Source organism: Felis catus, chromosome E2 (assembly GCF_018350175.1).
Source record: "Felis catus isolate Fca126 chromosome E2, F.catus_Fca126_mat1.0, whole genome shotgun sequence".
NCBI lineage: Eukaryota > Metazoa > Chordata > Mammalia > Carnivora > Felidae > Felis > Felis catus.
The window spans coordinates 43,074,008-43,099,312 of NC_058382.1; the positions used below are offsets into that span (position 1 = coordinate 43,074,008).

General features: G+C 40.0%; 1 protein-coding gene across 4 annotated transcripts in view; it reads left to right on the forward strand.

The window, feature by feature from the left end:
* CTCF (CCCTC-binding factor) overlaps positions 1-25,305 on the forward strand; it is a 48,355-nt gene that overhangs the window by 11,033 nt on the left and 12,017 nt on the right. For all 4 annotated transcript variants that reach the window (XM_023245341.2, XM_023245343.2, XM_023245342.2 and 1 more), the window contains 5 exons: positions 16,114-16,903; positions 17,263-17,433; positions 21,179-21,312; positions 22,926-23,046; positions 23,736-23,885. In XM_023245341.2, the coding sequence (XP_023101109.1) occupies positions 16,123-16,903; positions 17,263-17,433; positions 21,179-21,312; positions 22,926-23,046; positions 23,736-23,885 (1,357 nt within the window). In that variant the 5' untranslated portion in view covers positions 16,114-16,122. The remainder of the gene's footprint in view (positions 1-16,113; positions 16,904-17,262; positions 17,434-21,178; positions 21,313-22,925; positions 23,047-23,735; positions 23,886-25,305) is intronic.

Here is a 25,305-nt window from a genome sequence, read left to right on the forward strand (position 1 = left end):
TGTTCCTTTAGACACCAGTGTCTTTTTAACCCTAGCTTTTTGTTTCTAATACTTTATCCCCCCTCATCCCCATTGTATGAATTATTTGTAACGTAAGAGTGAGTCGACTTTGAGTAAGAGCCAAATTGTACATAGATTTTGAGATGTCTGTAATAACTATTCAAAGTCCTGTTTTCATTCTGAACTGTTCTCAGTAGTAGATATTTGCCAATTTAATGACTTCTAGGTAAGTGTTCATCTTAGCTAATGGCTAAATAGTATCCTATCAAGTATATAACTATGGCTTTAAGCATTTTTCACACTAAAATTAAAGAAATAGAGTGTCTTATTTTGTAGGAGGGTAGATGATACAGTAGTTTCCCCAACAAGAAAGGTGGCAACAGAATCCTAAAATGTCCTAGATTGGGAGGGCTTTTGAAAAGCAGATGTCTTGATACTCTGTGTGCAAGGAGTGTGTGGGGAGTTACACAAATAGTGATTGTACCTTCACTTTGAGCAGACTGTCTAGTGTAAAAAACATATCCTAATGGAGGGATGAAAGAACCAGTCTGGTAGGTTTGTGTCTAATGTTTGTGGTGTTTTCGCCTGATACAGAGATACCTCATCAAATTTCATCGACTTCAGATATAAATGCCACTCAGTAGAGCGGTGTGCCTTAGCCATCTTAATCTAAATAGATTTTAGAGACTTCTGCCTAATTCTTGGTTACAGACAAGTGGACTGCAAAGCTAGGAAGTTACCTTTTGCTCCATCCTTTTGTACAGCCTTGATGGATGCAGTTAAAATTGTCATCTGATTTCTATAGCTGGGAAGTGGGGATACTTGTTCCCTTCTTACCTACAGGGATGAATTTAACTAATAACCTAAAAAAAAGTGTAGAATTTTAAAGCCAGAGGAAATGTTAAGTCATCTGGCAATCCCCTCATTTTACAGATAAGAAACCTAAGAGGCAAAGTGATATACCTGAGGTCATAGATGTAGGACAAATGCATCTGCCTTTTTTATTCTTCCCCATACTGGCTCTGAATAGTTTATGGGTTTCACAGAATATCCTGCTGAATTTGGTTCTGTAGCTAATTATTTGGTATATATTCATTAAATTTTTTTGTTTGTTTGTTTATTTCTTTTTGAGAGAGAGACAGAGCACAAGCAGGGGAGGGGCAGAGAGAGACGGAGACACAGAATCCACAGCAGGCTCCAGGCTCTGAGCTGTCAGCACAGAACCCGATGTGGGTCTCTAACTCAAAAACTGTGAGATCATGACCCAAGCTGAAGTTGGACGCCTAACCGACTGAGCCACCCAGACTCCCCTATATGTATTCATTTTTTTAGATCTCTTTTGACAGAAATATATATCAGTGTATATCTATAGAAAAACAGCATGAAAACTATACATCATTACTGCACTTGAGTATAGTATACCTGTGCACTGGCACACATTAGGTTTTCAGCATGTATTTGTCAGATTTTATTTATTTTATTTTTTTGGTCACCAACTTTAAAGGTTGTCCATGTAAACAGTGCGTTATTAGGCTCTGGCTGTCGCTAAAGTTAAAGGTCTAGTACCACCACTGTTCAGATTTTGAGCTTATTTATCTCTTCTAACTCAGAACCTTTTCAGAGTCCTTCAATAGTTTCCCTGTGGTAAAAACAGACCATGGTTTGAGGCCAGGGTTGGTTAGTACGTAGTTTTAGTATTGTCTAGTTGGACCACTGAAAGTCCTAAATTGTTTCAGCCCACTACTTCTTATTTCTTTATAAATTCTGATACAACAAAACTCTGGCATAGCATGGTCATTATCATATAAAGCAGATATAAGATATTTTACATTCCCAGAGGTATGATATATAACTATTGTATAATAATAGAGGGTACCCTAATTGTTTTCAGTGTGGGGCTCAAGCCCAAGAACTGCAAGATCATGACCTGATCTGAAACCAAGAGTCAGTCACTTAACCAACTGAGCCACCTAGGTGCTCCATGTGTCTTCCTTTTTTTTTTTTTTTTTTTTTTTTTAGTGTTTATTTATTTTGAGAGAGAGTGTGTGCAGGAGAGGAGCGGAAGAGGGAGATTCCCAAGCAGGCTCCTTGCTGCCAGTGCACAGCCCAACTTACAGCTCAATCTCCATGAGATCGTGATCTGAGATCAAGAGTATGGTCACTTAACTGACTGAGCCACCCAGGCGTCCCTGTTTTATTTGTATCTTTATCTTTCCACTCCTATTTAGAATATTTGATTTCTGGGGCGCCTGGGTGGCTCAGTCGGTTAAGCGTCCGACTTCGGCTCAGGTCACGATCTCTCGGTCCGTGAGTTCAAGCCCTGCGTCGGGCTCTGGGCTGATGGCTCAGAGCCTGGAGCCTGCTTCTGATTCTGTGTCTCCCTCTCTCTCTGCCCCTCCCCCGTTCATGCTCTGTCTCTCTCTGTCTCAAAAATAAAAATAAAAAAATAAAATAAAATAAAATAAACGAAAAAAATAGAATATTTGATTTCGGCTCAGGTGATGATCCCAGGGTCATGGGATTGAGCTGCATGTTGGGCTCATACTGAGCATGGATCTTGCTTGGGATTCTCTGTCTCTCTTTGCCCCTCTCCCCTGGACACACATGCACGTGCGCTCAGTTGGTCTCTCTCTCTCTCTCTCTCTCTCTCTCTCTCTCTCTCTCTCTCTCTCTCTCTCTCTCACAAAATTTTTTGTTGTGAATGTATATTGAGACTAAAATATAGTGACTTGGTTACCTCTTTGAGGTAAGTTTTATTTATAATTTTTTTTTTCCTGACCACTTGTTAGACAAGGTCTTTTGCTCCTTCTCTCCTTGTCATGTCTTTTGGATATTCATAAATGTGTAATCCTCCTCCCCCATTTCTTGGTTAACCTGTTGCCTAGATTTCCTTCTTTCCTGTATTTCCGTATTTTTAAGGAGCAATCAAGTTGACAAATTATTTGTTTTCATGATTAATATTAGTTTAGAGTAACATTTTGTTTTTGTTTAAACTTCTGTATGTCTGTATTCCTATACATACGTATCCTTTGTGGTTTTTCAGATTTGTTCTATCTATTGAATAGCACTTTAACTATTTTCCATATTTCATGCTATTATACTATTTACTCACTAAGGATATCTTACTTTTTTTTTTTAAGTTTATTTTTATTTATTCTGAGAAAGAGAACAAGCTGGAGGGGGGAGAGAGAGGGAGGGACAGAGGATCCAAAGCAGGCTCTGCATTGACAGCAGAAAGCGCAGTGTGGGGCTCAAACTCACAAACCATGAGATCATGACCTGAGCCAAAGTTAGACACTTAACTGACTGAGCCACCCAGATGCCCCTGTCTTTTTTTTTTTTTTTTAAATATAAGTATTATTGATCTTTGTTCAGAGATCTCCTATTGCCATTTATTATCATTATTATGCCTTTGGTATAGGTATGCATTGTTGAATTTAAGCTGTTGGCTTCTGATTTAATATTGACCCTATATAAGACCCTGTTTATCAAATAAAAATTATCTTTGTTCTAAGTAGCCTTCATGAGTGAGTACTGGGTTACAGAAACACTCAAACGTTGGCCACATGGTCACTGAAACACACTGCAAAACCATGAGTTCAGTCTTACCATGTTTTTCCACTTCTCTTTTTACTTTTTTCCTTCTGTCATGTGTTGAGCTTGTCCATACCATCTAGAGAGATATTTTGGTATTGATGGTACCCATGGTAGAGGTAAAACGTTAGGATTTCCATCTTGGGTGATACATTTCCATTATTGTTTATGTGGACATCATACTAGTTTTGAGGTAGGCTTTATACATTTTATTTAAATAAATAAACAAAACAATTCTTTGTTCTAAAGAATGAACCAAAAATTCTCATAGTAGAAAACAGTGGTAAAGTTTATCAGGTGATCCTGATACCATCCAGGTTTGGGAATTACTGCTCAGGTAGAATGTCCACCAAAATCCATAGATGTGCTTGTTAGATGTTGTTTAAATTCTATACTGTGTGTGCATAACTAATTTCTTTTTATAACATACTTATTTATTCACAGTAATAGACTTGCCATAGATCCTACCTTTCTCATATTCCCAGCAACGAAAGACTGTAGGACTGCTCCAAAGAGAGTGTAACTCTGAGCTGCTTTTAGGTATTTGGGCCTGGAGCAGAACAAAGAGAGATCTGGTGGTTCCTGACATAGTCATCCTTGGGAGCATGAGGAGAAGTGAAGCATTAAGTTGTTGTATGCTAGCAAAAGTATCTTTCAGGCTATAGAAAGCAGAGAGGGACAGCATGTGCTTGGGAGGCAACCCTTCAATCAGTACAATGGCACTAGAATGTTGACTCCCAGATAAACTTTGTCTTCTATTTTGTTGGGTAAATATTCAGTAAGTGAAATAAACAGGCTACCCTTACTGAGGAACTAGAACATGGCCTCTGAAACCAGGTCACAATAATAAATTTGAGATTATTTAGTATAGTTCCACTCAGTTATATTGAATTTTTTGCAGAAAATTTGTCTAATTCCATACATAAGTTTCTTCCCACATAAAATTTCCTCTTTTAGAATTCCTCTCTACTGTAGTTTGCCTGTCAAGTTTCATCTCATCCTTTAGGATCCAGCTTTAGCAGTTCCTCTTCTTGGACCCATCTCTTACCCACTTAAACCATCCTTTGTGTCTGGCTGGTAGGAAGCATGTTAACCCCTGTTACAGCACCCATCATGTTACAGTGGACCCTTGAACAACATGAAGTTAGGGACTTCAGCGCCCCCCCAATCTCCCAACCTCCAACTTGAATATCCGAGTATAACTTTTAACTTCCAAAGAACTTAACTACCAACAGCCTACTGTTGAACAGAAGCCTCACTGATAACCTAGTCGATTACACACGTGTTTTGTATGTTGCATATATTATTTACTGTATTCTGATAATCATGGGAACTTGGGATTATTATTTCTTGCGAAGGGTGTATAGATAGTCTTCAAATGTGCTCCAGGAAATAAGGGGTTTTTAGCAGTTTTCCCTTGTAAAGGACAGTATATATTAAAAAGTTGTGGTAGCTTTGGGGCGTCTGGGTGGCTCAGTTGGTTAAGTGTCTGACTTCGGCTCAGGTTATGATCTCATGGTTCATGAGTTGGAGCCCCACGTCAGGCTCTGTGCTGACAGCTCAGAGCCTAGAGCCTGCTTCTGCTTCCGATTCTGTGTGTGTGTGTGTGTGTGTGTGTGTGTGTGTGTGTGTGTGTGTGTGTGTGTGTGTGTGTCTTTCTTTCTCTTACTGCCCCTCCCCCACTCTGTCTCTCCAAAAAAATGAATAAGCGTTAAAAAAAAAAAAAAACTAAAAAGATGTGGTAGCTTTGTTTATGAAATAGACTACTAGGGGCACCTGGGTGGCTCAATCGGTTAAGTGTCTGACTGTTGATTTCGGCTCAGGTCATAATCTCATGGTTCGTGGGTTCGAGCCCCATGTTGGGCTCTGTGCTGACAGTATGGAGCCTACTTGAGATTCTGTCTCTCCCTGTCTCTCTGCCCCTCCCCACTGTCTCCAAACAAATAATCTTTAAAAAATAAATAGGGGTGCCTGGGTGGTTCAGTCAGTTAAACTTCTGACTTTGGCTTGGTTCGTGATCTCACGGTTCCTGATTTCGAGCTTTGCGTCAGGCTCTCTGCTGTTAGTATGGAGCTCACTTCAGATTCTCTGGCCCTCTCTCTCTGTCTCTACCCTTTCCCCACTTGGTCTCTCTCTTTCAAAAATAAATAAACATTTAAAGAAAAAAGAAAATAGACTACTAGAAATCATTCTTCTCCACTGTCTTATTCTTAGTGTGCATGTATTCTTAGTGTATTTTTTTAAATGTTTTTTATTTAGTTTTGAGAGAGAGAGAGACCAGAGTGTGAGTGAGGGAGGGGCAGAGAGTAGGGGAGACACAGAATCCGAAGCAGGCTCCAGGCTCTGAGCTGTCAGCACAGAGCCTGATGGAGGGCTTGATCCCATAAACCATGACATCATGACCTGAGCCGAAGCCAGATGCTTAACCAACTGAGCCACCCAGGCACCCCTTGTGTGTATGTTTTATAATAACTGAACTCTCCAAAGGACTGAACTTTGCATTGGTGAGTGTGGAAGGTTATTTTGGTTGATTTCCTTTGGGAAGTACCTGACACATTGACTGTACAACCATGTAATCTAGGTGGTAAGTTACTAAATTTTACTGTCCTCAAAATTAGCGCAGTCACAGTTAGCCTTTTTAAAAAATTTTTTTTCACATAGAACATATTTATTGAGCACATACAGTGTATGACACGAGTGCATTTTTATCTGTCTATCTATGTATCTATCAAAGCTCTGTGCCCAGCATAGGGCTTGAGCTCACGACTCATGCTCTGCTGACTGAGCCGGCCAGGTGCCCCTATCCTTTATTTTTATGTGGCAGGATTGTTTTACTCTAACCTATAATTGTGTCGTTAGGACTTTTTATTGACGCAAACATAGCAATAAAGGAAACAAATTCATGGAGCATCTAGGTGGTTAAGCGTCTGACTCTTGGTTTCAGCTCAGGTCATGATCTCAGTTCATGGGTTTGAACCCTGCATTGGATTCTGTGCTGACAGCACAGAGCCTGCTTGGGATCTTGGGATATTCTCTCTCTCTCCCTCCCTCCCTCCCTCTCTCTCTCTCTCTCTCTCTCAAAATAAATAAAATTTAAAAAATAAAGGAAATAAATTCACATAATTAAGCTTTCACTTAGCATATGATATTTTGTTTTTCCGTATTCCTTTCCTGCTCTTGTGTGCAGGAACCATTTATATGTTTCCTGTGACAGTAACATTGACATTGTGTGTCTGCTGTTTACCTTAAACTGTTTTGTATTTATTGCTGTAGAGGATACAGAAGTAAAAGGCATAGTTATAGTTCCTCCCCTCAACAAGCTAATAGTCTATTTGAGGTAAAGACATAGACATAGAAAAGTATACTACAGTGAAAACCAAACAAACATGAAGTCAGTTTGCACTTGAGAAGATGTGATTTAGGGGATCACTTGAGCTGGGAGGGTACAAGACAGTAAGCAGTTATTTAGAAGATGCCCAGGAGGTGAGGTTGAGTGGGTGGAAAGGATGGGAACAAACTTCTGGGAGCCAAGCTAAAAGGTTTGGAATTGAGGGCAACCTGGTTGGCTCAGTCAGTAGAGCATGCACCTCTTGATGTCAGGGTCTTGAGTTCGAGCTGCACGTTGGGCACAGAGATTGCTTTTAAAAAGCAGGGAGAAGGGCACCTGGGTGGCTCAGTTGGTTAAGCATCCGATTTTGGCTTAGGTCATGACCCCACAGTTAGTGGGTTCAAGCCCCGCTTCAGGCTTTTTGCGGACAGCTCAGAGCCTGGAGTTTGCTTCAGATTCTGTGTCTCCCTCGCTCTCTGCCCCTCCCCCACTCATGTGCGCGCGCGCGCGCGCGCTCTCTCTCTCTCTCTCTCTCTCTCTCAAAGAAATAAATGGTGGAAGAGTTTGGAGTTGATGCGGTAAACCTCAACCACAGTGAGTTTTTGCACCAAATTTCAGAAAGGAAGATTTCATTGGGCAGAAATATGCTGGACACACCTAATGAGGGACACCAGCCTGGGAGGCTTGTTGTGTTCCTTTTTGGCTCTTTTTCTGTTTGTTTCCTAGAGTTGGTCAGTCTCCAGGTTTTGTCCATTGGTTGCTACCTTCATTCTACAGAAATTCAGTAGTTTATCAGACATTTTAGTGGGGAACATTTATGTAAGGTCTGTGATTAGAATTCTAGGAAACTGGGAGGTTATATATTTGTTCAGCTAACATGTATTCATTACCCTCTGGGGTGGAGGATACAGAGGAGCACAGGACCCAGGCTGTGTGTGTACATTGTTCTGTTTCATCTTTATGACAGCCTATGAAGTGGATGACCCTTCATAGGGCTATTATTGTCCCTTTTTGAACAAAAGGAAACCGAGGCACAGAAGGGTAGTATCTCTCACTCCATATCAACTGCTAGTTAAGTAAAAGAACCAGAATTGGAATGAAGTTTTCTGGCTGAAGGACCTGAGCTCTTAATAATTATTTTATTCTGCTTCTTCTGACACTCCCTCCCCCGCCCCATCTGTGTCCTTTTTAAATATGGAATGAGCATTTCCTCATGTTCAGTGTTATATTGAAACATGATTTTTAACGTCTGTATAGTATTCCACTTGGTGGATATATCATTTACCAAGTTTTAATTACTCCCCTCCGGATGTATTAGAGTTGTTTATAACTATTCACTTTGATTAATAATATCCTTGAGGGGCGCCTGGGTGGCGCAGTCGGTTAAGCGTCCGACTTCAGCCAGGTCACGATCTCGCGGTCCGTGAGTTCGAGCCCCGCGTCGGGCTCTGGGCTGATGGCTCGGAGCCTGGAGCCTGTTTCCGATTCTGTGTCTCCCTCTCTCTCTGCCCCTCCCCCGTTCATGCTCTGTCTCTCTCTGTCCCAAAAATAAATAAAAACATTGAAAAAAATTAAAATAATAATAATATCCTTGAAATCTCGACGTTCATCTCTGATTATTTGGGTATAAAATGAAGTGTGGTTACTTTTTTGAGACAGAGCATGCGCACATGCCAGTGGGGGAGGGAGAGAGAGAAAGAACCTTAAGCAGACATGCCTAGTGCAACATGGGGCTCGATCTCAGGACCTTGAGATCATGACCTGAGCTGAAATCAAGAGTCAGATGGCTAAGCCATATGAGCCACCCAGGCACCCCCACAATTTGAATATTTTAAAAATTCTTGATTCATATCACCATTTACCTTGCTAATTTCAAAGCACCTTGCTTTAAGACAGCTGTAGCAGTTTAATAGAGGTAGCATGCTGTCGCATTAAATTTCCTTTTTTGTTTTAGTGTTGAGGTTTGGTTTTTTTTTCATCTGCCATTTGTATTTCTTTGAGTCATGTATTTGTGTCCTTTGCCCAGCTTTTTTCTTTTGGTGTTCATCTTTTTCTTACACATTTTACAATCATATGATAAGGATGTTAGTCCTTTGTCACATTTGCTGCAAACAATTTTCTTGTTGACTGTTTTCTTTTTAATTTTGTTCAGTGTTTTGTCATAAGAAATTTTTTACTTTAAGGTTGTTAAAATTTCAGTAATCTTACTCTGGTGTCTCCTATTATTTCTGTGTCTAAGCACAAAGCCTTCCTCATGGGTCAGAAGGCTATTCACCTATATCTTTTTTCAAGGTGAGGGCTTTTAAGTGTGTGTGTGGGGGGGCAGTTAATGTCTCCTTAACTCTTACAATGACATTATATTCCAGATGGATTAAAAATATAACTCAAGGGGACCTTGGGGGCTCAGTCAGTTAAGCATCTGACTTTAGCTGTCAGGTCATGCTCTCACAGTTCATGAGTTCGAGCCCTGCATGGGGCTCTGTGCTGACAGCTCAGAGCCTGGAGCCTGCTTTGGATTTTGTTTCCCTTTTCTTTCTGCCCCTCCCCCATGTGCACGCGTGCACATACTCTCTCAAAATAAACATTTTTTAAAAATTAAAAAAACATATAGCTCAATATTTTCCAAATAGTTTAATAGCTTTTTGGTACCTTTTATGAAGTAATCCTCTTCTCCCCACTAATTTTTTTTTTTTTTTAATTTTTTTTTTTCAACGTTTATTTATTTTTGGGACAGAGAGAGACAGAGCATGAACGGGGGAGGGGCAGAGAGAGAGGGAGACACAGAATCGGAAACAGGCTCCAGGCTCCAAGCCATCAGCCCAGAGCCCGACGCGGGGCTCGAACTCACGGACCGCGAGATCGTGACCTGGCTGAAGTCGGACGCTTAACCGACTGCGCCACCCAGGCGCCCCCCCCACTAATTTTTAAAATGACAACTTTATATTCTAGGGTTTGTTTCTGGATTCTTCTGTTTAAATTTTCTTTTGATATTTATTTATTTTTGAGAGAGAGAGCGTGAGCAGGGGTGGGGCAGAGAGTGAAGGAGACAAAAAATCTGAAGCAGGCTTCAGGCCCTGAGCTGTCAGCACAGAGCCCAATGCGGGGCTTGAACTCACAAGCCATGAGATCATTACCTGAGCTAAAGTTGGACACTTAACCGACTGAGCCACCTAGGTGCCCCAATCCTCTCTTCTGTTTAAATTGATTGGTTGTGATAGTGATAGTATACATCACATTAATTGTTGTGACTTTATAATATGTCAATATTTGGAAATAGAAGGTTGCCTTCATTTTTTTGGAAATTTTATTGCTATCATTGTTTATTTTTCAGACACTTTGAAAATGACTTTATATAAAGTAGAAAGAATTAACAGCTTTATGATGTTTGGCTTTTCTGATCATGGATATAGACAGTAGTGTCCCTGTTCAGTGAGGTCTTTTATGCTTCTTAGAACCAAGGGGGTTTTTTTTGTTTGTTTGTTTGGGGTTTTTGGTTTTGTTTTGGTTTTTGGTTTTGTTTGTTTTGCCTCTTGGAAGATTTTTATAACCTTCAAATAGGTTTGCACATTTTTAGTTGAAGTTATTTCTATTTTGATATATTTTCAGAATGGTAAGACTCCCTATATTTCTATATTTTTGTGTTTTCTATTACATATGTATACACACACACACACACACACACATCTACATATATACAGTTGTTAGTTTTAAGTTTATTTATTTTTGAGAGAGAGTGTGCATGAGCGGGGATGGGGGGGGGGCAGACAGAGGGAGAGAGAATCTCAAGCAGGCTCCATGCTATCAGTGCAGAGTCTGACATAGGGCTCAAACTCAGGAACCGAGAGATTATGACCTGAGTTGAAATCGAGTCCGATGCTTAACCACCTGAGCCACCCATGTGCCCCTAGTTTAAAGCCCATCTTATTCTACAATTTGACGAAGTGTACAGAAAATATAAATGATAAATGATACAAAGTCAAAACCCTAGAAAATACACCTTAGAATAGGAAGTTATTATTATATAGCTTGAGAGGAAAAAAATTGAACAAGGTGTGGCCCAACTAAAAAAAATGGTAACTCATGATCCTGTAACATAGGTCTCAACAATGAAAGAAAAAAAATCCTTAATTGAAGAAGACCTTTCCAAGTGTGTAACTTGAAAATTTCTGCCATGTATCCTTTAGTATAAGCCAAGGGCATAATGCCAAAATAAAACTTGGTGAAAGCAGTTCTGTAGGGATAAGACCATGTGACCCAAATATACACAGCTTTTTTTCTGATGGTCTGGCATAAATCTGGGATAAAGCCTAGAATAGAATGCTGAATTCCACTGAGGGGTCAAGTCGGATAAGGACAGAAAAGTCTCCTTTGGATTTGCCAATTAAGGGCCATTGCTAGGCTTAGAGCAGTTCAGTAGAGAATTGAGGAACAAACCAGACTGGTGAACCAAGGCACGGAAGAGAAAAGAGACAGTGTGGGGTTGACCATGGAAGGAATACAGAAATGTCAGGTGCTAAATTGTCAAGTGGGTTAAAGGAAGTTTTCAGGTGGGAAAGATTTGAGCAACATAGAGCAGGTAGAGAAGACACTGAGGCAAGAGGGCGAGGGCTGATCCAGTAGGCTCCCAAGGATGCAGGCCAGGCTGGTGGTTAGTTAGGAGCATGGCCAGACCTCAGGGGCCTCTGTTAGAGGCTGGGCTTCCACATCCTCCCACTCACCCAGTCATCAAGAGCAGGGACATGCTCAGGTGCCAGTTTTCCTCTCTGCCAACCCCAACACTCACAGGTGCCAGAATCACCCTGCCACAGTCTGAGGGAACCTCCTCTTGCCCCACCCTCTACCCACAAGTTGGTCGAATGATGTTTAAGAAATGTTCCTGGGGTGCCTGGCTGGCTCGGTCAGTAGAGCATGCAACTTTTGATCTCAAGGTCATGAGTTCAAGCCCCACGTTGGGAGTAGAGTTTACTTTAAAAATTAAATAAATACATACACCAAAAGTTACTGTTTAAAATAAAATAAATGTCCCTAAGCTTTACTTTGTCATGAAGGTGACAGAGAATACAAAATGTCTTCAGAAGACTAACCCACTTTGTAAGCTCCTCTTTTGGTTAGTGATGCATTAGGGACTGGAGTACAGGTTTCCTTATTCCTTCTCAAGTGCCATCGAATTGAAGGTGATAGCCAAGCATCACTGGGCGAGAGCTCTCGTAGGCAGTGAAAAAATTAGAGAATTGCAGATGTGGGTTTGAAAGACCTCTGTGGAGACAGCTGAAGTAAAAAGGCTGGCGAATACAGTGGCTACAGAGAAAAGAACAGAGCCTTGATATGCTCAGAGGGTAGGTGGAATAGCTCTCAGAGACAAAGGAAGAGAGAGACCTAGGAAAGACAGAACCAAGGGAGAAAAGAGGTTAATGAAGGAGGAATACAAGTTTCATACCGTCAGATGCCAGAGAAACTGAGATTGAAGGTAAGGGGAAGGCCTTTGGGTTGGTTGCTCTGGTGCTTGTGGACCAAGCAAAGGGGATTATAGAAAGCTAAAGAGGGGGTGGAGTCCTTTTTAGTAAGGAAAGGTTCTGAAGATAGAACAAAGCCGTATAAAAATGTGTGCACACTATATGTATAATACAATGTCATCTATGTATAAATATCCATAAGGGGAAAAACACTGAAAAAAACCATACCAAAATGGTAGGTGATTAGGTAAAGGAATTGTGAGTAACTGTTTTTAAGATTTTATTTTATTTTTTTATCTTGTATTTATTTAACTTTTTTTTAGAGAGCGAGCGTGAGTTGGGGAGAGGGGTAAAGGGAGAGAGAGAGAATCTTAAGCAGGTTTCACACTCTGTGCGGAGCCTGACACGGTGCTCATTCCCGTGACCCTGGGATCATGACCTGAGCCAAAATCAAGTTGGATGCTCAACTGACTGAGCTACTCAAGTGCCCCTAAAGATTCTGTTTTTTAAGTGATCTCTGTACCCAACATGGGGCTTGAACCCATAACCCCAAGATCAAGAGTCACACGCTCCACCAACTGAACCAGCCAGGCATCCTATCGATAACTTTAAAAAAATCTTTATGTGCTTCCTTTTTCAGATTTCTCTAAATAAGCTACTATACTTTGATAATGTTTAAAAAATGTGTTCTGGAAATAAATGTAAACCCCTTTCTAGTGGTGGTGTCCTCAGAAAGGTTTGATAAAACCTAGAAAGCATGGCTGACTCAAGCAAAGAGGCAGAAAATTGGGGAGTTGGGTAAGTGTAAGTTTGTTCTCTGTGTGTTGTGTGGCTAAGAGAAACTGAGTAGAAGCAGAGCCAAGTCCCTGGAGGAAGAGAAGAAATGGATCAGAACTGCCAAAGGGGTGACAACAGCTAGCAGAGCACAGTCCTTACAGAGTGGGAAGAGAGACCTGGTCCAGCCTATTAGGTTAGTTATTGATTCAAAGGAGAGACTCCCTTCTCATGGAGAATATTAGATAAAGTGCTTGAGGGGATGCATTGAGTTTTCTAAGCAGTATTTGGGAGAGGCTAACACCTTGCTACTTTGTGCCTGATTTTCCTCTGTAAAAACAAGCTGCTGCTTTAGTACCCTGAGTAGAGGCCCATGTTCAGGAACCTTATGCCATGTGTTTTTTTCACAGTGAGAGAATACGCTTGTCAGCTCAGCTCCCTGGCAACACAATTGGTTTCAATTTGTACTCCTTTCTACCACTTCTTCTTCTACTTGGTTTATAATTCCAGTGATTTCTTTTAGGTTAGACTTAGTTATTTACAGGCAAGTTTTTTACAAGTTATTTATATTTAAAAGTTCTCAAATTCAAGGCAGAGAGGGGATGGATTTTTCTGTGTTCTTCAGATTGTTGTGTGCTTCACAACCCAACAGAACTTAGACATTAAATGTTCTCCTTCCACTAGTTTTACCATTAAAGATATCTAAATAGCCTGGAGTTATGTGATGAACCTCTGACAGGGTCAGCATTAGCATTTATGGCTTATGAATTTTTTGGTCTTTGTACTTTGGTATTTTTCCCAAGAATGGTGCCAAGGTAGATGGGCCTTTTCTCTGTTCCCTAATGCCAGCATTTAGAATTATCCCATCCTTGTTGGGGTACTAATTTTGGGACATTATTGACCTGAAAATTCTCTCTTAAAATATCTGTGAATAGCGATGGTATAAATAGTGCTTCTCAAACTTTAGGATATGAAACCACTTGGAGATCTATTAAGTTGCAAATTCTGATTGTGTGGAGTCCAGGAGAACCTGAGGTGCCTGGCATGGCTGGCTCAGGTGGGAGGACATGTGACTGTTAATCTCCACATTTGTGAATTCGAGCCCCACATTGGGTTGTAGACATTACTTAAATAGGTAAACTTTAAAAAATAAATAAAAATAGGTAGTAACTCCTTGAATGCAGGACCAAGCCTTACCCATTCTCCTGTAGTGTTTGTATTGCCTTACAGGTGGTCCTGACTGCCAGCATGGGTACAGTGTTAAGGTACCCAGACAGAGAATTGGAAAAATGTGTCTGTAATAGAAGTAGCAAAAGCTTTTTGTGAGACTAGGGCAAGAATACAAAACACTTTAATTTTGAATTAAGCTTATATATGTGGGTTTTGTTAAGTTGGATTATTGTTATGAATTGGATGGTTGTTCAGACCCATTTTACTCTTAGGTATCTGGGTACTTTGAGTATTCACAAGACTTAAGAGCCAGAAACTATGAATTAGCTGATTTTTTTTTTCCATTAAAAAAAATTTTTTTTTAACATTTATTCATTTTTTGAGAGACAGAGCATGAGCAGGGGAGGGGCAGAGAGAGAGGGAGACACAGAATCTGAAACAGGCTCCAGGCTCTGAGCTGCCAGCACAGAGCCCAACATGGGGCTTGAACTCAGGGACCATAAGATCATGACCTGAGCTGAAGTTGGACGCTTACCCCGACTGAGCCACCCAGGCTACCCCCACCTTTTTTTTTTTTTTTTTTTTTTAATGTTCAGTTAACAGTTGAATACTTACCAACCTAGGCATAGTGCTAAAGAGTAGAAACTACTTGTTATACATGGTCCCTGTCCTCAAGGAATTTGTGGTCTTACAGAGGAGAGAGGTACAATGAATGTCAAGTTGATGGTATGACACAGGAGGTAGTGTTGTGTGGACAGTCAGGACCATAGGAGTGTGGATCCAAGGTCTGATTCTGGCTCCAAAAAAAACAGTGAGAAAACACTATGACATGGAATATTTTCTAAGGTAGAATTTAGCTAAAAATAGCAAGGCCCTCTGCCAGTGTTTTTATTAATAGATACAGGAAATGTATAAGATGTAAAGTAGTTAATAATTCTTTAGTATCAAATACCCAGAGTTGGAAAAAAAAAAAATACCCAGAGTTAAATCTAATTGTCTTATGTCATATTTTTTTAAATCATTTGTTGGTTGGAATCAGGAATCAGGATCCAGAGAAGATCCATATGTTGTGATTGACTGTTGGGTTTTTGTTTTTTCTTTTTGTTTGTTTGTTTTTGGATTGCTGTGTTTTCTTAAATCTCTTAACGTCTATCAGGGTTTCTCAACCTCAGCACTATTGACGTTTGTGAACCGATAATTCTTCATCGTAGAGGACTGAACCTGCGCATAACAGAACATTTAGTAGCACCTCTGGCCTCTACCCCTAGATGCTAGTAGCATACCCACCCAGTAGTGACAACCAGAAATGTCACCAGGCCTTGCCAGATGTCCCCTGAGGGCAAAGTCACCCTAAGTCCAGAACCACTGAGGTGTAGATTCTTCCTCTATCCTTCCCATTTTTTGTGTTGGTGATTTATTTGCAGAAGAAACCAGGTGGTTAATCCTGCAGTTTCCTTCAGTCTGGATTTCACTGATTCATCCCTGTAGTGTAATTTAACATACTCTGTCACCAATTTCCTGTTCATTGGTGGTTGGATCTAGAGGCTTGATTAGTTTTGGATTTTTTTTGTTTTGTTGATTAACAAGACTGTTTCATATATATGTTGTTCTTCCATCAGGAAGCACATAATATCTGTTTTGTCTTTTTGTCATATTAACAACTGTTGATTTCCTAATTCACTTGCCAAGGGTCATTTTGTTTTAAAATGTATTTATTTTCATTTGGACAAATTTTACTTTAAATGACAATCTGTGAAATAAATAAATAACAACCTGTATTCTCCCTTACTAAAGGAAGGGGAAATGGAAGGTGAGGCGGTTGAAGCCATTGTGGAAGAGTCTGAAACTTTCATTAAAGGAAAGGAAAGAAAGACTTACCAGCGACGCCGGGAAGGTGGCCAGGAAGAAGATACTTGCCACCTACCCCAGAACCAGACTGATGGGGGTGAGGTGGTCCAGGATGTCAATAACAGTGTGCAGATGGTAATGATGGAACAGTTGGATCCTACCCTTCTTCAGATGAAGACTGAAGTAATGGAGGGTACAGTCGCTCCAGAAGCAGAGGCTGCTGTGGACGATACCCAGATCATAACCTTACAGGTTGTAAATATGGAGGAACAGCCCATAAACATAGGAGAGCTTCAGCTTGTCCAAGTACCTGTTCCTGTGACTGTACCTGTTGCTACCACTTCAGTAGAAGAACTTCAGGGGGCTTATGAGAATGAAGTGTCTAAAGAGGGTCTTGCAGAAAGCGAACCCATGATATGTCACACCTTACCTTTGCCTGAAGGGTTTCAAGTGGTGAAAGTAGGGGCCAATGGAGAGGTGGAGACGCTAGAGCAAGGGGAACTTCCACCTCAAGAAGATCCTAGTTGGCAAAAAGACCCAGATTATCAGCCGCCAGCCAAAAAAACAAAGAAAACCAAAAAGAGTAAACTGCGTTACACAGAGGAGGGCAAAGATGTGGATGTGTCTGTCTACGATTTTGAGGAAGAGCAGCAGGAGGGTCTGCTATCGGAGGTTAATGCAGAGAAAGTGGTTGGTAACATGAAGCCTCCAAAACCAACAAAAATTAAAAAGAAAGGTAAAATTAGTTTATCCATTAAACTCTCATAAAGTCATTTTGGGATAAAGCATATATAACGCCGTGTACACAAATTATTTTAAAGTAAATGGATTTTTTTTTTTTTTTTTTTTAAGATCATGAGGTGGGTACCAATCCTTTTAGCCAGTCTAAAAGAGGTTTTTCCAAATTGAGTACTTTTTAAGTCCTGAAGAAGACAAGTAAATCTATTAGTGGTATGAAATAATTCTGATTTAATATGACTTAAATTGGATTTAGTTTAAAAAAGCTAATGAAATTTATTTGTAGAAATTTAACATTAGGGTTAAACTTAACACTTTGAAACCCTGGAACAAGTAAGTGTTTTATTTTGCATATAGGTGTAAAGAAGACATTCCAGTGTGAGCTTTGCAGTTACACATGTCCGCGGCGTTCAAATTTGGATCGTCACATGAAAAGTCACACTGATGAGAGACCACACAAGTGCCATCTCTGTGGCAGGGCATTCAGAACAGTCACCCTCCTGAGGAATCACCTTAACACACACACAGGTGCTGGATATGAATGTTGGGGGCTACAGCATAGCAAAGTTTAAAACTTGGGTTTTAAGTATCATCCAAACTGGTTCCAGTGGGAAGTTAAAGAAGAACAACTTTTGTTCTTTCTTATGCTGGTTTGTTTGTTTTAAATGTTTATTTTTGAGAGAGAGAGAGCATGAGTGGGAGAGGAGCAGAGAGGGAGGGAGACACAGAATCCAAAGCAGGCTCTAGGCTCTGAGCTGTCAGCCGAGAGCCCGACGCAGGGCTTGAACTCATGAGCCATGAGATCATGACCTGAGCCGAAGTTGGACACTCAACCGACTGAGCCACGCAGGCGCCCCATTTCTTATGCTGTTTTGTAATCCTGATTTATTATAAGCAGATGAATTTATAGGCAAATGTAAAGAAAATTTAGTGGAAAATAACCCAAATTATATAAGGATAGTGATCCAGAAAAGCTGATCAGTGGTAGTTAATCTGTAGAATTTCCTGAAGAACCTCACCATTGCATTGCTAAGGTTTTAACATCAGTGACAAAGAATGACCCTGAAAATTCCCAGGCAACAATTGCCAGGCACTATAAGGACAAACATTAGAAATAGCAACAAAATCCTACCTTGGTAAAAACCATGGTTTCTGGTTGTTTCGCCAACAAAGGTAAGTAATTCAGAATTGCAGAATGGAAAGTTAAAGGCATTTTTCTAGCAATCCAAACATTTCTTCATTTGTGCTCCGTATATACTTTAATATTCTAATATTAGCTTTGTGTTGGCTATGGTTAGGTTCCAGGCATCATTAAAGTTGGAGGAACAGTGTGCTGGAGCTCTCTTTAGGGTCTTTTCTGGGCTTTTTGCTCTTTCCGTTTTGGCATTTGGCTGCAAATGCTAATAGAAACTTCTCTCACACGGTTCTTCATGCAGAGTAGATTTCCTCTCCAGATTCTCCACCAAATATGGCTCTTGTTTTTTGGTGTTTTTTTTTGTTTTTTGTTTTTTTTTTTTAACATTTATTTATTTTTGAGACAGAGACAGAGCATGAACGGGGGAGGGGCAGAGAGAGAGGGAGACACAGAATCCGAAACAGCTCCAGGCTCTGAGCTGTCAGCACAGAGCCCGACGCGGGGCTCGAACTCACGGACCGTGAGATCATGACCTGAGCCGAAGTCGGATGCTCAACCGACCAAGCCACCCAGGCGCCCTATGGCTCTTGTTTTTGATTGATGTACTGGTTGTTTGTTGAGCATGATCAAGTTGAGTTTGCCCTATAAGCAGTATGCTGTGCATTAGTATATGTTTTGCTAATATGACCTGGTCACTTTTCACTGTCCCTGCTTTCTACTCAGACACTTGATGATATGATGTATTTAGTAGTTTGAAGACACTATGAAAGTGCATATGACTAGATAAAAGTATATGGCCTCATAATAGGACCTCCAAAAATGGGAATGCTTGATGTAGACTGTGTGTGTCATGGTCTAGTCCTCAGCTTTGAAAATAAGAGTGTGGTCTGTCTGGTGCTCAGAGCTAATTTAGCAGCACTAATTCATACTAATCAAACCCTCAGCGGTCAGATGCATATCAGAAAATCAGTTTACAGTGAGGAATACACCTTTTCATTTTCTGGATGCAGTTGTATTGCTTTCTAGGGGACACTCTTACCTATATTGAGATGATGTAGCAATTGACAGGTGACTTGGTGAGCATGGACCCTGAGCATAGGGACATAAGCAGCCAGGTGGTGCAACTCAATGAAAATCTCTGTTGCACAGCAGTGTCTACTTCTTCCCTAATTGCCATGCTGTGTCTACCAGTAGCAGGCCTCTTTCTGTCCCCTAGATAGTAAACATTAGAAATTCTTGGTTTTCAATTCACTTTGTCCTAAGAGAAATGGATCCTGCTTTCTTTCTCTCATTAATTGTTGTTTTACTTACCTATCTGTGCTGCCAGACTATATTTTTCATAGAGAGAACTCTGTCCTTCACTCCTACATCCTTAGTGGTACTAAAGAAGCAAACTGAGCACGTGAACATTGATTGGAATTTCTTGGAATTTTTCATTACTGTCATACTTTAATCACACTTCCTCTTGTGGGTTCTCTCAATCTCAGAATCATTTCTGCAGGTGGGTAGTCCTATTCTTTGCATTGTAATTCTTCTTAATACCACTCTCAGGGGAAGTCTTCCTTTAGTTTTGGTGTTTGGGGTTACCTTGTTGTCACCCCTTACCTGCAGTGCATAATTACAAATGGTTCCTAGTTTTCGAGTAGTGGTTTATGAAAACAGCACTGTTTTCTGCTGTCAGCTTATCTCTTTATGGTCATTATTACCTGGGCATATTTCCAATGCTATATTTAGAATATAAAGTGACTAGAAAAGATCCATTAAAGTAATCATTCAGTTATGTTATGGGTCTACTATGTGAGAACATATTAAAAACAGTAAGAGTCTTCCTTAAAAAAAAAAAATAATAATAAGGGGCACCTCGGTGGCTCAGTCAGTTAAGCATCTAACTTGACTTCAGCTCAGATCATGATCTCACAGTTCATGAGGTCAAGTCCCACATCAGGCTCTGTGCTGACAGCATGGAGCCTGCTTGGCATTCTTCCCCCACCCCCCACCCCACCCCCCCGGCTCATGTGCACACATGCCTTCTCTCTCTCTCTCTCTCTCTCAAAAATAAACATTAAAAAATTAAGAAATGTAAGTTTCCTTCAGTAAAAGGAAAAAAGAAAAAAATGTATTTATTAGTTTGTAAAAATGTTTAAATATTCTACGAATTGACATTCAGATCACATAGTATTAGACATTGGATGTTGGAAAGTGATCTGTTCAGGGGTGTCAGGCTGGCTCAGTCAGTAGAGCATGTTCCTCTTGGTCTTGGGTTGTGAGTTCAAGCCCCATGTTGGGCATAGAGCCTTCTAAAAAATAAATAAATGATCTATTTAAATCACATAAAAGGCAGTACTACTTTTTAAAGCCTTTGATAAATTTCTAGATTTGTCAAAACAAATTTATATAGAAAACAAGCTATTACATATGTGAGGCATTTTGTTTTTTAAGAAAAAAGTATCAATATGCACAGCCCTTTGGCCCTGTGTATAGTCACAATATAGTAAGATTTGATGTGCAAAGGAATCTTGATTGGGTCAAGTAACTTAATTCTGTGGCCTGTACTTGACGGAACATTGAAGTTTATTTATTTAATTTTCTAATGTTTATTTTTGAGGGACCGAGCACAAGAGGGGGTGGGACAGAGAGAGATGGAGACACAGAATCCAAGCTGTCAGCACAGGGCATGACGCGGGGCTCAAACTCACTAACCGTGAGATCATGACCTGAGCCAAAGTCACTCAACTGACTGAGCCACCCTGGCTCCCCACAGCATTGAAGTTTAAAAGATGTTCTGTATTTTTTTTTTTTTTTTTTATACCAAGAGTTGAAGCAGACTTGTGTTTTTATTAACTTTTGATCCATAGTGATCAGAATTTATAAACTAGGGATAAAAAAGATTTTGTATTCAAAAGCATCACTCACATGGGTAATTAAGAGGAACTAAATGTTTGGCACATGTTTCCAGTATTCTGGGGTTACTGTTAGAAAGTCGACCAGGCCCTCCCATAGCTTTTGGAGCTACTCTCAGGCTGGTACAAGATTGTTGAGATGACCAGAGTTCAACATCATGCAGTTTTGTGTCACATGTTGAACTGTCATTAATTGTGCCCTTGATCTTGTCTTCCTTTTATAAATTACTTTCCCTAGGTACTCGTCCTCACAAGTGCCCAGACTGTGACATGGCCTTTGTGACTAGTGGAGAATTGGTGCGGCATCGTCGTTATAAACACACCCATGAGAAGCCATTTAAGTGTTCCATGTGCGATTACGCCAGTGTAGAAGTAAGTGTTCAGCTCCTTGTTGGTTCCTGTCTTAAGACCATGATTCTAGTATAAGGATAAAAACTAACCAAACTGACTTAAGATGAGATAGAAAATCTTACCAGATTATTAACACTCCCACTCCCTTTCCCCGGCACCAAAAACAAAAAAACTGTCATGAGTGTGAAAGATTTACCCATTTTTTAAAAAAAGCACTAGTTCCACATGTTATTACAGATACGTTCTACCAAACATCAAAGAAATAAATAACTGTACCTAAAGTATTTAAAAATAGAAAATTTTGGGGCTCCTGGGTGGCTCAGTCGGTTAAGCGGCCGACTTCGGCTCAGGTCATGATCTCGCACTCTGTGAGTTCGAGCCCCGCGTCGGGCTCTGTGCTGACAGCTCGGAGCCTGGAGCCTGTTTCGGAGTCTGTGTCTCCCTCTCTCTCTGACCCTCCCCCGTTCATGCTTTGTCTCTCCCTGTCTCAAAAATAAATAAACGTTAAAAAAAAAAAATTAAAAAAAAAAAATAGAAAATTCTATCTCCTTTACTATTTGAGGTTATACTGTTACCAAAACTGAGTAAGAATGCTACCAAAAACAAAAGGGTATCTTTTTCTCACAGAAAAATTAAATTACTAAGTAAAATTATTAACCAAATTTAGTAATACATTATAAAAATAAGTGATAATGAGATAGACTATATCTAAAATGCCAGGATAGTTGAACATGAAGAAATTACTGGATTATGCTATATTGAGAGGTTAAAGAAAACCATATGATCATTTCTGTAGATGACTGAAAAACTAAAATTCATTATTTATTACCATTTAAAGTTCTAGCAAGTTAAGAGTAGAAGAAAATGGCTTTACTATAAGGAGTGTATACCAGAAACCTATAGTCAATCCATCCTAGTTAACTCTGAAACATTGGGAGTATTCCCATTAAAATTTGGAACAAGACATCTCTTACCATTACTATATCAAAATTGTATTGGAAATCTTAGCTAAATAAGAAATGAATTATAAATGGAAAAACAAAAAATGGTATTTGTGGCAGACATATTTGCTTACATAGAACATCCAAGAGTATTAGCTGAAAAACTTAAAACAGAGTCCATTTGGATGGCCAGATATAAGACAAATACACAGAAGTCATTAACTTTATACGATCGATAGTAGGAAACAGGTTTACATTCTAATAGCAATAAAATCATTTAGGGATAAACTGAACAAAAAAAATCTGATACCTCTGTATCTGGAAGGAAATTACCTGTAAATAAGCATATTATTTAAACTATTAAGGAAAATTTCAAAAGTGGAAACATATATAGAAATAGATAAAATAGGATAATACACCCCCCGTGAATCTGTCCCCCAGCTTAAATAGTTACATAATAACCAATCTTGACTCATCTGTGCCCCAACCATTGGTTTACCCTCTTCCTTTGGACTATGATAAGGATTTGAGAGACAAAGGTTACAAGTAATGAGGAAGAAATATTATATCTTAGACTTTTTCTGCATTGTGAACTTCAGTGCCCAAAAGCTAAGCTTTTGTGCCTAACCCACAGCACTCACATTACAATCAATGTTAACAGAAGTAAGAAGTTTGATTGCTCTCGTGTTTCAGGTCAGCAAATTAAAACGTCACATTCGCTCTCATACTGGAGAGCGTCCATTCCAATGCAGCTTGTGCAGTTATGCCAGCAGGGACACATACAAGCTGAAGAGGCACATGAGAACCCATTCAGGTAGGACATCTTCCCTTGTTGTGTTAATGAGCTGCTTTTCAGTGGATTCCATGGGACCCTGTGAACCACCTCACACCCCTATTGTTTACCTGAATGGAAGCTAGCATGAAAGTAATGGGATTAACAGATGCTTTTCTGGAATATCTTCTAAATTCATTGCTCTGAATATACATTGGAGAATGGAAAGTTTCACTATTAGGAGTCGTCTGGGTCGAATCCCTAATTAGCTCATTCAGTTTTCCCCGTACTATCTTTTTCTAAAAAAGAAAATCTTGTAGGGGCGCCTGGCTGGCTCAGGTGATAGAGCACATGATTCTTGATCTCGGGGGTTATGAGTTCAAGCCCCACATCGGGTGTAGAGATAATTTAGAAAGTAAAGAAAGAAAAAGAAAAGAACTTGTAGGTCCTCCTGTCATCCATCTTCTGCCCCCCAAAGGCAAGCCTTGTCATAGGAACTGCTCTCTTTCTCATGTGAATGACTCTGATAGGGCTGGCAGAGCAGGGGTGGCGGCAGCAGTTTAGGACTTTTCCATCTCTCAAGACAGGCGCAAGCCATGCAGTGGGCCTGAGCCCTCTGGGTAGTACCCAGAGATTCTCTGTAGCTTAGCTTTACTGCCTCCTGAATTACCCTCCAATTAAATGGTAATATTCATTTCGTCTAATTTGTTCATTCTGTATTTCCTTTTAAGGGGAAAAACCTTATGAATGTTATATTTGTCATGCTCGGTTTACCCAAAGTGGTACCATGAAGATGCACATTTTACAGAAGCACACAGAAAATGTGGCCAAATTTCACTGTCCCCACTGTGACACTGTCATAGCCCGAAAAAGTGATTTGGGTAAGTAAATGAAAAATATTTTTGAGGATGTGTGAAAATACGAAGATCATAAATAACTTCCTTTTCTGATTCATATAAGCTTTGTGTATATGAATGACCTGCCACTTAATAAAAGCCATTGCTGGGGCTTCTGCATGGCTCAGTTAGTTAAGCATCTGACTTCGGCTCAGGTTGTGATCTCATGGTTTGGGAGTTCGAGCCCCGCATCGAGCTCTGCACTGATGGTAGATGTATTGCTCCTTGAATATTATTCTTCTAAATGTTTTTAGATTTAGGTAAAATGCTATACTTTACAAAATATCTTTTACTTTAACTTTTCTTTTTGAGAGAGAGAGACCAAGTGTGAGTGGGGGGAGGGGCAGAGACAGAGGGAGACACAGAGTCCAAGGCAGGCTCCAGGCTCTAAACTGTTAGCATAGAGCCTAACACAGGGCTCTAACCCAGGAACTGTGAGATCACGACCTGAGCCAAAGTCGGACGCTTAACTGACTGAGCCACCCAGGTGCCCCAGCTTTGTTTTACTTTTTAACTCATTTGATCTTCACAACAACCATATGAAGTTACCAAGGCATGTGTATTTTAGTATTATAGGTGATAAATTTGATGCTCCAACAGGTATCTTGACCAGAGCTGCTACACTACACAGCTTATAATGGCAAGCTGCTCTTGAGTGCTGTTAAGAGCCTCTAGTTCTACTGAGGAACATAGAAATACTTGGGTCATATCAGGAGCATACTGAGCCATAGCATAAACATGCCCTATCTTTCTGCAACATTGGTTTTATGTAAAGTTCTATAATTTAGCTGGTGTCTTAAATCATTTTTGTATTAACATGACCATATTAAGCAAAATGCAGACTAGTGCACATTTTTTCAAGTTGTAAGATTTTTAATTTTTTTAACATCTAACATTCATTTTTAAGATGAAACCACAGGTTTGAAGCAGAGGACTTTGGGCTCCACATAAGACCCATGTGTCATGTGTTCGTCCTACTCTGCTGTTAAGAGGACTTTGTTGGAAAGATTTAAGAGGCACTGTCCTCTGATAAATGAGTGAGTTTTTCTATTCTTATGGTACAGAAACCAAAATTTAAATTAATAATATCTCATGGCAATGTGTGTGAGCTACTAGGCCACTGTCTGGATTATTCAAAAAACATTTTAATGTTTATTTTTGAGAGAGAGAGACAGCATGAGTTGGGGAGGGGCAGAGAGAGAGGGAGACACAGAATCTGAAGTAGGCTTCAGGCTCTGAGCTGTCAGCACAGAGCCCATCGTGGGGCTCAAACCCAGGAACTGTGAGATCATGATCTGAGCCGAAGTCAGAAGTTCCACTGACTGAGCTACCCAGGCACCCCTAGATTATTCAATTTTTTAAAATTATTCACTTTTATGATATAAATAAATATCTTGGATGTTTT